This window comes from Phyllostomus discolor, chromosome 8, assembly GCF_004126475.2.
Source record: "Phyllostomus discolor isolate MPI-MPIP mPhyDis1 chromosome 8, mPhyDis1.pri.v3, whole genome shotgun sequence".
Lineage (NCBI taxonomy): Eukaryota > Metazoa > Chordata > Mammalia > Chiroptera > Phyllostomidae > Phyllostomus > Phyllostomus discolor.
Window position 1 is genome coordinate 110,933,211 of NC_040910.2, and position 13,087 is coordinate 110,946,297.

The following is a 13,087-nucleotide window of genomic DNA, read 5'->3' on the forward strand; positions in this document are numbered from 1 at the left end:
TAAGTCTCTCTTCTTCTCTGTCACAGCTGTGCCCTTGCCAGAGTAGAGGAGGACACCAGGGATCCCCTTATCAATTTAGCTCCCTATCCAGCTGCATCTTCTATCCCGTCAAGAGTGGGTATGTGGAGCCCTGGCTGGCATAGCTCAGTGGATTGAGCATGGGCTGCTAACCAAAGTGTCCCAGGTTCGATCCCCAGTCAGGGCACATGCCTGGGTTGCAGGCCACAGCCCCCAGCAACTGCACATTGATGTTTCTCTCCCCCCCCCTCCCTTCCCTCTCTAAAAATAAATAAATAAAATATTTTTTAAAAAGACTGGGTATGTGTATACAGATAGAGTTCCACAGTCCCTGGGACGAAAAGTAACAAAGGAGAGTAAGAGTCCACCGGAGTGCTATGCCATAGTGGAGAAGCCCACACACAAGCAATTTGGAAACCCAATATAGCAGGCGAGATAAGCAAATCAAGGAAAGAAAGAGGCAAAAGACCAGAGAAAGCAGAAGTGAAATTTCCAGGTGTAGACGACCTTTCTCTAACGTCCTCAGGGTACCCTCTTCGCTCCCCTGAGCCTCACCTGAATCAGAGCAATGAGGGGAGAGATGACGATGGTGATGCCTTTGGCCAACAAGGCAGGGAGCTGGTAGCACAGGGATTTTCCCGCCCCTGTGGGCATGCACACAAAGACGTCCCTGTCACCTGCAGCAGTACGAGACAAGATCTCAGTGCTTCCTGCCTTTTGTCTCTTTCCTTCGAGGCTGTTGAAAATTCACGGAGAACGTAGGAAAATGCCCTAGCAGTGTATGGCACACAATTGGGTAGCGGTGGGGGGGGGGTGTTGAGGGGGGTTGGTTCTCAATGTAATCTTAATTCCCTTCCCATCCTTTCTAAAAAGGGATACAGGGACGTTTGGAAAAGCACACAAACCACTTCTGATAATGGTCCTAACAACTACAAGGTTAAGAAGTCCGAGCCAGCGGGGATATAGACGATTGAACTAAACAGCCATGTAACGGAATGCTTTGTAGATGAGTGGGCATATCTGTGTGGACGTGGAAGCGACATTACTCAGACATCTCTTGTTTATAAATGTTACAGCGTAATTAATATTACACTGCTGCCCCTCTCTTGACGAGTTCCATGTGTCAACGAATCTCAGGTTTATGGTATTATTACTCCTTCCTTCCCCATTTGGGATCCAGGCCACCCAATCTTTAACAAAGGGACGGTCTATGTCAGTGGCTGGATTAGGCTCTTTCTGCCACCCCTACACACACTAGGGGGACTCTATGAACTGTTTTCAAAGACAAGCTGTAGCTCTGAATATAAAGTGTAAAAAATAGGACAGCTGGGCGGCTCCACCAGTAAAACTGCAAGTTTGGGGGGAGGAGTCTACAAGCTTTCCCAAACCAATTAAGGACCAAGGTGGGGAGGTAGGAAGGGTCAGAAGGAGGCTGTTCTAGGCAGGGAGTGCTTCCTTATAGCCAGCATAAACGTAAACACAGGTATTTCTGCAATGTTACCTTTCACTACAGCCATGGTCGCACTCTCCTGTAAAGGCGTCTTAAAAGAGTCAAACCCAAAGACCTTCTTCAACGTGCTCCGGACTCGATGCTCAGGGTCATAACGAGAAGAATGGTGGCTGCTCATCTTAGCGACAGACGGTGGCCAGAGGTTAGTGCAAAGCTGATGATCATACGGTTGTGGCAACAGCCCCCTGTTCTGCTTTTATTCAGATACTGCTGATTTTTCTCTATGAGTATAAATTTGCTTTATTACACTCAAGCAATATATTATCTTCAAGTAATATAGCTCCAAGTGAACAGCCTCAAGCAATACGCTCCTGGGTAATTAACAACTCCACTTTTACGTCAGGGAAAAAAAAATTTGAACTCTCCCAAGCCACACGGTATATATAGCACGGAGCCAGAAATCGGATCATGAGAAAAAAAACACTGTCTTCGGAATCGTCTGGGGAAGGTGGAACTGCTTGTCTAAGATCCGTCTTCTGCTCCTCCTATTAGCACGGCTATGACGACCATTCTTCCTCCCAGGACCCCGACCGATCCCTTTTTCCCCACTCCCAGAGAAGAGATCTCCCGCTTTCCTCTTCGGAGCCCCCCAATCCGCTCTTCTCTTCCTTTCTCAGCTGAAGTCTCTCTCTCTCCACGCCAAGGTATCAAAGCCGGCCGCGGCCCGCCCGGGAGCGGAGGGCTCAAGGTGGGGGGAGGAGGTCGACGCCTGCTGGTTCGGGAACCCCTGGAGGAGTCCCCTCGTCACCGCCAGCTCTTGAGAATCCGATCAGCTAGACCCTCACTACCCGGTAAAACTCAGGCAACCTTGAATCCGTCGCGCAGTAGTGACGTTCGCGAGCGCTTTCCGAGGGGGCGGGGCCTGACTCAGAAACAGCCGTCTCTGATTGGTTCCCGGTCTGGAGCCGGCGCGGGTTCTGCAGGGACCCGGAAGAGGTCGCCTTTCCGTACGGAAGTCGCCTTGGGTAGTCAAGGGAGTGAGGCCGGCCGAGGCGGCGGGAGGAAGATGGCGGGGAAGAAGAATGTCCTGTCTTCTCTGGCGGTGTACGCGGAAGACTCAGAGCCCGAGTCTGACGGCGAGGCTGGAGTCGAAACGGCGGGCAGCGCGGCCGGTGAGGCCCGAGTCGGGAGGTGGGAGGGGAGAAGCGGGTTTGCTGCGAATGCTGCTCCCCTTGCAGGGTGGGAGGGGGAAGCGATTGTCACGGTGCCCCGAGTGTCGGGCCCCGAAGCGCCGTCGGGGTCCTGGGCGGACGCTCTGTGGTAAAAATGCGTCGTCGCCTTCCGTTGACTCGATTATCTTGCCAAAATTGACTGAAAAGCTCTGTGCCGGGCATCTTGCTGGGCAGAGGGGTATACAAAGGGTGGAGAGGGTCCAAGGCTGATGAAACAGGCTACCTGTTCTCGCTGAGGATGTTTGATGGGAGAGAGAGATGAGCAGAACGTAGATGGAGAGTGATACGGCTTGTATCTTAACTGCATTTTTAACTTTTAAGTAATGTGCCCTGGACGCATCTTGGAGCTTTTAAAAACTGTATCTGGTCTCCGCTACACTCGCGAGTCTACTTCTGTAGATCTGGGCGTGTGTGAACTTTAAAGTCTCCTCGGCGATCCCGTTATCTTGTGCGTTGTCGAAACTCCTCAGTGATTTTGTTGCCCTACTCGGTGAGGATCGCGGTGTTAGGAAGCGGGAACGGAGTTATGCGGGAGCGCAGAGCGGCAATGAGTTACCTAACGGGAAAGTGAGGGGCTTGGACTTGAGTTCGCCGCTGTCCGTTTTGTGTGGTCTTCGCCAGCCGGGAGGATGTCTGGTGGTTTCCCAGTAATTTGTATTGTTGTTAGAGTTTTCTTGGTGGTGGTTTGTGTTAGACGTAGGAAAAGATTGTTCCTGAGGTAGGTGTGTTGGGAGTCCCATGGAGTCCCAACAGGGGCTGGGTAGCCCCTGTTCAAGGTCCTGCCCCTGGGGAAGGACACACAGAAATGAGGACCAGACGAGCTCACTGGTGCATGTGATACAATGTAGCCGTCTACAGAGGTGCTCAAACAGCAGAGTCTGGGGCCTACGGCCATTTAACATGAGGTTTAGGTTCCTAAAGATACCCTAAGATATAGTTCTAGCCACTCAGATCACCGAAAGGTTTACTTGCACTTTCCCCCCATTTGTTCATTTTTCTTTTTCTTCTCTGTTCCAGAGGAGAAAGGTGGATTGGTGTCTGAGGCCTACGGAGAGGACGATTTTTCTCGCATCGAGGGTGACGAAGATGGTTACGAAGAAGAAGAGGATGAGAACAGCAAACAGTCGGTAAGTAGATTTGCGCCCGAACCCACAGCTGCTCAGAGCACTACTTCATTGGTTAGAAACTTCCGGAACTGTTCCAGCGGTTCTACCTAATGGTCATCCCCCCACACACACACTCTTTGGTGTCAGTGAAGGGAACTGGGCTGGACAGTGGCAGTTCTGTTTGTAAGTCACATCTGTCTTCACCTGGAGCCTTTTGCATTAACCTTTGAATTAAATTTTGGGGGGAAACACAGTGAATTATTTTATTTAACCCAGATATCATTGAGGGCTTTATGGTGGTTTTCCCTTTTTAGGTCATATTTATTCTATTTGTAACAGTGTATTCATTCTAATTGGTGTATCATTTATATCTGCAATCAACACTGTATTATTTTTCATCTTGGTGGGGGCTCATTCAAATCTTTAGCTTATGTAAAAGATTAGGAAGGAAAATTATTATTGTGTGCATGTGACTTAATCCTTCTTAACTTCTTCCTGGACATTTTACTTCACACTTGTTATCACAGTGCCCCTGGTTCTTGACCACAAATCTTGCCTGGAGTTCAGTGCGTGTTGGCTAACAAAAGAGGGCTTGCGTCTCCACCAGAAAGGCCTTAGATACACCATCACCTGAGTATCATGAGCCAGAATTTTAAAGTTTGGGGGGGAAACAAAACAAGGATTCCAGGTGGTGCTTAGTACAAAGACATGCAAAGTTGAACCTGGATATTTAGCAACAGCCGTGATTGCAATAGTCAATGTACTTCCAGTATTGGTTTGAAAACTTCGTTCTACTTTGATATGTCAATATGACCGGTGAACTGCTTTCCAGAGTAAACAAAAATGGGCTGTGTAGTTTGTGCTCTTTGGGAAGATGTGTCCATGCCCCTCGCCCCACCGTTGATGCTGATAAATCAGAGCTGGACTGAAAGTGGTTCGAAAGGCTTTGAAAGTCATGTTCTTTTCCCGGCTTTTTTTTTTTTTTTTTTAAGTGTACACATTCTGGCTTAACGTCCGTAATGATTTTCTTCAGTAGAGTGGCATAGTGTGTTTTGAAACGTTATTCCATATTTGTTTTCCTTAAGATTTTCATTATATTTAAGCTTTATTTCATGTTTTTGTGAAATCCTCTCGTTAAATCCCCTCGTTAAATCCCAGTATAGACCTTCTCAAATGTGATTGTGTTTGGCTCAGTTGCGTCTCTGATATTTGGCCTCATCGGGTTCATTTGAAGGAGGTTACGGAGATTGCCTTTACGAGCTCTGGCTCGCTGACACCTTACAAGACAGTTAAACCTCAAACCCGTCGGAATAGGTGGTTCAAGTCTCTGAGCAGATGTTTCTATTAACACCTGGAACTCTGTTTGAGTTACAGGGTAGCTTGATTGGGAAAAAAAAACTGTTTCAAGTGAAACTGAACTTTTTCCTGGGTGTTCAGTTAAATGTTCCCGTGCATTGGGGTGTTCTGGGTAGCGGATCGGAGGAGTGGATCCTGATAGGGGAGCTAGCCTTTGACCTTCATGAGCACTCAGCGGAAGGGTGAGCTAGCACCTGCGAGGCCCGCGCGTGCCTCGGAGAACACCTTGCCCATGCAGTGCCTTGTGCCGGGCGGGCCATTGGATAAGGAGCAGGGCTGGGCAGAGCGGTAGGTTGCAGGTCTGGGAGACCTCAGGTGGAGGCGGGACACCTCACCTGGGGCCCCAGAAAGGCTGGGCATTGCCCGTTAGTCGTGCCGTCCCGGGTCACTTGCCCTGGTCATTGGATGCCGACCTTCCTTCTGTTCGTGTTGGTGCCGATGCTGCCGGGTGGACGTGCCAGTGCAGCTGTGTGCGGGCCACCGAGCTCTGGCCATGACCATGGTCAGCACGGGTCTGCGTCGGGTGTGTTCACATCTGTGAGGAGCAAAGGAGAGACGTTCATGTTTCTGGTTTTAAGTAATTGATATTTCATTGGAAACGGTGTGCTTGTTCTACCCTGCGGGACCTTATGCTTTCCTGAAGCACGTGGTCACCTTTTCTCCATGTTTCCCTATGTGGTTACTCAGGCATTTTCACCAGTGTAGAGAGTGGCGCTGCTGGAGTACCGACTTCAGGCTGCTGATGTTCTTTTGCCCCCAGAACATCTCCTTTTGCCCTTCTTTCTCCAGTTCCGAGTCATAGGGGAGGGGAGGGGTTCTTGGTGGAATGACCCCAGCCAGGTAAATTTGCTGCAGCCCCTAGTTATGCATGTGAGAACCCTCAGGCCCACTCTTTTAAGCTTAATCCTCTAAATTCTTTGTCTTGTAGGAAGATGACGATTCAGAGACTGAAAAACCTGAGGCTGATGACCCAAAGGTATTTGGTGTTGGCTGTGGTGGGTGGCTGGATGCTAACAGGGCATTGTAACAGTATGGCTCAGTTCCTGTGTCTGGTCAAGGTCTGTCCCGCAGACACGCGGTGCACCTGTGTATAAATTGTTCTGGGGCGAAGTCGGTTCCATAGGGGAACCTAGAGGCCGCTCTGGCACAAGCGAGTCCGGAGGCAGCCTGGACCTTCAGCTTTGCAGACAGAGCAAGAGCCCCAGGCTAGAGAGGCTAGAGGCCCGGCTGAGCGCAGCCATCTGCCTGTGCCGTGCACCCTGCTGGGCTTTGTGGGGCCGCTGCCCACGCAGGGGGGGCAGATGTGGGGGTGTTTCCAGAGTCAGGGAGCCCTGAGGGACGCCCTGCATGCCCTGGGTTCTCTGTGGTTGTCCAGGAGCGCAGAAGGGCCACAGAGGGTGAGGGAACAGGGCCCCCCCCCTGCTGTTGGGGCTGCTGAGCTTAATCATTGCATTTCCGGGCTCGAGCCCTTCCACTCTGGGGTGGGCCGTGCAGAGTGGTCTTCAGGAGGACATAGCCAGTTCTCCTGCTTCCATCCCAGTAGCAGCCGAGAGTAATCAGTGCCTCCCCTCCCCCTCCTTGACCCTGCCATCATGAGGGTTAGGACTGCCCGCCCCATGCCAGGTGGGCTTGTGGCACTCTGCCTCCGTGCTGGGCATCAGAGCAAGTGCGCCTGTCAGGGGGACGCTCCTTAGGGATAGACCCCGCCCCCGCCACCCCCCACCCCCGAAAGAGGAAGACTGATTGCATCCCGCTGGGCCCGGGGAATAGGGCCCAAAGTGTGTGATTAAAAACCACCTTAAACCCAGTGGAGGCCTTCAAGCTGACCTGGTGGAATTAGGAAAATTATACCCAGTCAGAACCTAAAGTGGTAGCGTGTTCGAAAATGCACATGAGCTCTTTCGGGTTGGAACCAACTCTGTGATGGGACAGAACTATGTACGAGCCCTAAACGGGACCCGTGAAAGGCTGTGGGCGATGCCGAGAAGGAATCGCTGTACCAGGGTGTTTTAGCATCAGCATGCAGGAGGGGAAAGTGTATCCTAGGAACAACATTTGCAGGCTCCTTTCCTTGCCTGGCGCGGAACCCAGGCTCCCTCGTCCAAGCTGGAGGGAGGCCTGGGACCTGGCAGGAAGGTCACAGCTCAGCCTGGGCTTGCAGTGGCATCCGTGTTTGGCTTCTGTCCTAGTATTTGGGGCATAGACCTTGGAGCCTGGGCATAAAATAAGCCTAAGGCGCCATCTCGGTGTCAGCGGTCTGTGGGCCCTGGAGCTTCTGTGTGTGTGGTCGCCAGATTTTGCCCCAAGCTGGAGCCTCCTGGGGAAGTGGGCTGAGGAGCAGGGCGTGTGCACCTGACTGCTGCCCCTTCTGGAATACAGTGATCCAAACAGCAAATCCCCGGGGAATGACGCGCCTTTATGAGAAAGGAAGAATCCCGGGGGTCGGGGGCCAGAAGTGGGAAGTTCATTCCTGTGTCTTTTGTGCTCAGCCCGCCCTTTCTCTGTCTCATGAGGAGGTTGGAAACATAAGGTGTCGTTTATACTTGCTCCCTGACTGTTGTGATTTACCGCATTTCTTTCTTTTTTTTTTATTGATTTATTTTTAGAGAGAGGGGAAGGGAGGGAGAAAGAGAGGGAGAGAAGCATCAGTGTGTGGTTGCCTCTCGCATGCTCACCAGTGGGGACCTGGCCCGCAACCCAGGCATGTGCCCTGACTGGGAATCAACTGGTGACCCCTCGGTTCGCAGCCCGCGCTCCATCCACTGAGCCACGCCAGCCAGGGCTGTATTTCTTTTTCATTCTGTTTTTCAGTTACAGTTCACACTCGTTATTTTTCTGCACTGGTTTCAGGTGTACAGCACAGTGGTTACACAACCACGTGCTCTACAAAGTGCCCACCTGGCCGCACACACAGGTATTACAATACTGACTGTGTTTCCTGTGCCATGCTTTACATCCCTGCCGTTTGGTCATTTGAAGTTTAAGTCTGCGGAATGAAAAGTTTCCAGGAAACAATTTCTGTCCCTGCAGGGGAGCCCTCAGGAATCAGAACACAGAATCCTGCCCCACCCCCTGCCACCCCCTACCCCCCACCACCCCCAGGTAACTGGACGTAGTTCTTTTGGAGGGTGAGCCCGGAGGGGCCCGAGGGGGCTCGCCAGCGCGGGCGTTCCCCGGTCTCCAGCAGCTGGAGAGACCCGCCAGGGGACGTAAAGACTGCGAATCCTCACGGCGTCTCTGGGGACTGAACACGGCCCCCAGCGTGAACCCTCTGTGCCCCCCTTTCCTTAGTCGGGGCCCCAGCTTCCTCTACAGCCTGAGCCGACACCAGCCTGTCTTCCATTCCAGACAGCGGCCTCCCCCTTGAACCCCTCCCAGGCCCCCCTCTGTTCTGGAGCTTTTCTGTCACGTTTGAGTTTTATTCTGATTGTTATCTAACTATACATTTGCATTCTAAACCTCTGATTTTGAATATTTCTACTTGAAGTAGGCGAAGTTTCTAACGAGAGGATGTCATTTATTTTGTTAGCAAATGGGTTGCTGTCATGTGTGTGTTTTCCACTAGGTGGCGCACACTCCTTCCCACTTGGGCTCTTTCTGCGTTTCATTTTGCCAGAGCAGTTCTCCGAACAGTTTGGTTCCTCTACACGGTTAAAAATCATAATCTCAAAGACTGCTTCTCCATTTCTGTTTAATCTGTTGACATTTATTTTCTTAGACGTTAAAACTGAAAAAAACCTTTCAATACTTATTTTAAAATAACCAACCTGTTACATATTAACATAACCTTTTAATGAAAAATAGTACTATTTCCAAAAAAGAAACACAAAGAGAGGCATTGTTTTACCAGTTTACAAGTTTCCTTACTGTTTATCTTAGTAGAAAGCTAGGTTCTCGTAACCGCTGCATGCAATCCGTCAGCTGTGGTTGAAGCATTTGAAGAAACTCCATCCTCACACAGACAGGTCCTTTGAAACAGAAACATTTTGCTAGCTACCCAGATACTTGTGGATATTCTTCTTTGATACTTCGTGAAAATTTAGCAAGCGGTGGTTTTCTGAAGGCTGGTTAGTTGCAGCGTGGACCGCGAGACCTGAGCGATGGGCGTGGGGCCCTGCCGCAGTAACGCCCGCCCGCAGTCTCCGGCGCCCGGAACGGCCCCTTCACCCACCCGTAGTTCCGCATCGTCGGGCACCAGTGATCTGGGAAACGTCGCTTCACTGGGTGACACAGGTGTCCTCAGTGTCGGCACCTTTGGATCTCTCACGGAGCTCCCAAAACCGTATTTCCTGGTGACGTCACTGATCTCATGGGACGAGCCATTAGGCGTGGGGGGCCGTCTGGCTCGCAGTGCGGACGGGGTACACGCTTTCCCAGGTTCCACTTTTTGCTGCAGAACCTGAACGCTATCATTGCCAATAAATACCCTCCGTCTCCCTGGAAGCAATAGGCTTCGTTTTGTTTTTGAGAAAACATCCGCCCGACCCACAAGTCAGAAAAACCCTAGTTCATCTGTCGGTCATTCTTTCCAGTAAAACGGTGTCCCGCGAAGAAAGCGACTAGTTCAGCTAGGAGCCCAAGTACTCACGTACCACATGCCCTTCTTGGAGGTGGTCGAGGTTGTGCACACCTGTCACGTTGTCACACAGAGCGCTTTAACAAGGTACTCAGGAGTCAAGGACATGTGGAAGTGAAATTGGCCTTTTTCTTCTTTTTTTTTTTTTGTAACCGAGGGTGTGACACCTGCTGGGACTCAGCGCCGCTGCCTCGGTTTACTCTGAAGGGCCGGCGAGTCGGCCCACCGTTCCCCTGCCAACGTCAGCACAGTGGAACAGGTGAACAGTGTCTCAGTGCTAGCAAAATAGCTTTGACCTTGCAGACCCCCGGGGGTCCACAGACCAACTTTGAGAACTGCTGTTGAGAAACAGAAATCTCGGGTCGGCAAGATTAAATAGCTGCGGTCACTCTTTCGTGGCGCTGTGTGCCCGTTAAGCTGTTGCTGCTGCTCTAGGGGCCTTGAGCTGCGTGGGGGGCAGTGGGGCCTCCGGAGGGAGAGGAGGCAGCCCAGGGGGTGGGGAGAAGTGAGCGCCCTGGCGTCAGAGGCCTGGGTTTGAGCTCCGGCAGTCCTCGGGGATGCCCCTTCCCCTGCGTGCTGCCCATCTGGAAAGCGGGCCTCGGGACAACGTCCGCCTCACTTGTCTCAGGCGGCCTCCCTGAGTGCAGTGCAGACAGACAGCGTTAACACCGTCCGGCAGATCTGTGTGCAGTAGTGTCGGGCGCAACGACCGGAGCCCCTCTGCTCCCTTCCCGGGTGGCCTCACGCGTCGGAGAGCTGCTCTTGGAGCAGTGGGGTCCATGTTTAGACTGGAGCACACTCAGGGTGGCCAAAAGGTGAGGGGCCTGAGACCGCAGCACGAGGGGAGGGAGAGGACCTGGGAGGAGCTGGGAGCTGGGTCTGCTGTCCCAGGGGGGTCCAGGGAGGGCAGGGGGCTGCCACCGGGAGAAGCGATGACGCACGGAATGACGCGGCAGGAGTGTGTGCCTCCGTCTTGGGCTCACGCCGAGCGCTCCGTCGTCTCTGGCCCAGAGTGGGCTGAGCCGCTTCCGGAGGCCGTGAGCTCTTTGCTCCTGGACCTCTCTCAGATGGGCTTCAAAACACCATTTGTTAAGCTCGTCCCAAAAGAGAGCTGCAGGTTGGGGTTGGACAAAGCCCCCAGGGGTTTCCCGGGGAAAGACTTGGGCATCGTGGCTGGGGAAAGTTGAGTTTTCTCTAACTTTGTCATCTGGTGACTTCGGCAAGTCCACACGAGTGGGGTACGAAGACTGGGAGTCACCTTCATTTTGTCACTCCGATGTTTGGGGTCACCAGATGTAAGTGCAGAGTCCCATATTGGGGGCTTTGAGGAGGAAATGGTGGCTCCAGACTCACCTCGGGGGAGCCTCAGGTCCTGGTCCATTGGCCCTCGGAGTCAGGAGCGCCGTGCTGGCTCCAAGGTTGCTGCGCTGGCTCTTATCTAGAGCAAAGGGGGCTGGGGGAGGTGGCCGAGGGCTCCCCCAGGGAACAGGAGGCTCCGGCACCTCCCCCAGGTCCATCAGATCCCCCTCACTTCAGTTCTCTGGTCCCGACCTCTCCCGTAAGCAGCGCGACTCGGTGTTCCGTGTACTCAACAGAAGGTGGCAGTGCTGCCCAGGGAGGAGCCGGGCGAGCCGAGGCCGCAGGTCCAGTGATGCTCCCTTCAGGGCCTGGGCGCCTGCCTGGTGGCTTAAGTGTTTCCTCCATCTGTGTGCCCTTGGCACGCGAGCCTCCCTTTCCACCGCTCCCCTTTGTCCGTGGCTTACCTCGGTTGCCCGGGAACGTTTTCCCTTGTTTATTTTTCCCCACTCGCACGGTTCCTGTGGGTGAAGGTGTTTCCACTCGCTCACTGTCCCCGACACACCCTTCCTTTGGAAACACACGCGGGCATTGCTAGCCTGGGCCGAGAAAGCCAAGCGGCTGGTGGCCAGCTACCTGGGAGGCCGGCCTCGCTGTGGGGGGCGGTGTCCAGGCCTCGACCCGGAGAGGAACCCTCCAGGCCCAAGGAGCGAGCATCTGTCCAAACAAAACTGTGTCTCGGGGTCAAGGAAGTGGCCTCGGGTGAGGAAAACATGTTTCGGCGTTTTTTTGTTTTGTTTTGTTTTATTTACTTATTTCTAAAATACTCACCTGAGGATACATTTTAGAGGAAGAGGAAGGGAAAGAGAGAAACTTCGATGTGAGAGGGAAGCATCAAGCAGCTGCTTCCCACACACGCCCCCTGACCGGGGATCGAACCCTTCACCTGGGTGTGTGCCCTGGCCCGGAATCGGACCCACACCTCCTGGTGTACGGGACGGCGCTCCAGCTGGGCGTGCCACCCAGCCAGGGCTGTTTTGGTATTTTCTAAAAGGCGTGTAGATCCCCCATTGAAACATGTTTTAAATTCTTCAGGGCCAAAAGTCATCTAGAAATGAGGCGTTCAGAGACCGGAGCGGGAAAGCCCAGGGGGAGCATTGACGCAGCCCCCCTGCAGCCGGGGCCCACGGGCCCATAACCCAGACTGCCCCTCGCCGTCCGGGAAGCCAGGGCCGTGGCCCCCGCTCTGCCGGCCGGTTGGTTGGGACAGCAGAATGGGAAGGTGGGTGTGGACGCGGTTTTGTCAGTCCGATCTCAGGGGTCTGCTGTGAGTGGGAGACCCTGTGGGCCTCCTGTCATTTTCATCAGATTTCAGAAACTGCCCGGAAACACAGTTGTTCGCGTCGCTTAGCCTTTCCAGCCCGAGTGAGTCCGATCACATGCTCTCGCCGCCCTGAGGGCCAGGAGTCGCCCCATTTCTAGGCCCCCAGCACCCTCCGGGATTTTCCACAGGACTCCTCGGCCACAGGAAATCACAAACAATTCTGATCAAGTATTTGGCTTCAACAATCAGTGTTACTGTCCTCGCAACTTAGCCGCTGGAGAAAAGAATACGTGCATTGTGCCGTGCCTGAGAGATGTTGAGTAATGCCGTGTTTCCCTTGGAAATTTTTTTTATTCTTTTTTATTTTATTTATTTTTAGAGAGGGGAAGAGAGGGAGAGAAACATCAATGTGGGGTTCCACTACTGGGGACCCAGCCTGTAACACAGGCCTGTGCCCTGACTGGGGACCAAACTGGCAACCCTTTGGTTCACAGGCCAGCGCTCAGCCCACTGAGCTTCACCAGCCAGTTGAAACGTCCCCTGAAATGGTTGAATGTCACTGCACCTTGCGAGTTGGCTGCAGTGCCTTGACGGGCAGTTTGGAGCGGTACTGGAACAGCATTGGTAGGTAGTTTTAGGGCTCCGCAGTGGTGGAGCTTGGTCAGGTCCTCACGTGCCCTGCCCTGGAGGCCTGGCCAGCCGAGTGAACTGTGAACACATGTCCGCCTT

General features: G+C 53.0%; 2 protein-coding genes across 3 annotated transcripts in view; one reads left to right on the top strand and one right to left on the bottom strand.

Moving 5' to 3' along the window:
• Nucleotides 1–2,366, bottom strand: part of RECQL5 (RecQ like helicase 5) — a 29,316-nt gene extending 26,950 nt beyond the window's left edge. Inside the window, exons 1-2 of one of the 2 annotated variants that reach the window (XM_028520296.2) lie at nucleotides 1,520–2,366; nucleotides 574–695 (exon numbers count right to left, since the gene is read on the bottom strand). In XM_028520296.2, coding sequence (XP_028376097.1) covers nucleotides 574–695; nucleotides 1,520–1,646 — 249 coding nt within the window. In that variant the 5' untranslated portion in view covers nucleotides 1,647–2,366. The remainder of the gene's footprint in view (nucleotides 1–573; nucleotides 696–1,519) is intronic. The other variant, XM_036034137.1, reaches the window with a different exon arrangement.
• Nucleotides 2,367–2,474: 108 nt separating this feature from the next.
• LOC114503257 (SAP30 binding protein) overlaps nucleotides 2,475–13,087 on the top strand; it is a 31,672-nt gene continuing 21,059 nt past the window's right edge. Inside the window, exons 1-3 of the mRNA XM_028520750.2 lie at nucleotides 2,475–2,640; nucleotides 3,718–3,827; nucleotides 6,091–6,138. Coding sequence (XP_028376551.1) covers nucleotides 2,535–2,640; nucleotides 3,718–3,827; nucleotides 6,091–6,138 — 264 coding nt within the window. The 5' untranslated portion in view covers nucleotides 2,475–2,534. The remainder of the gene's footprint in view (nucleotides 2,641–3,717; nucleotides 3,828–6,090; nucleotides 6,139–13,087) is intronic.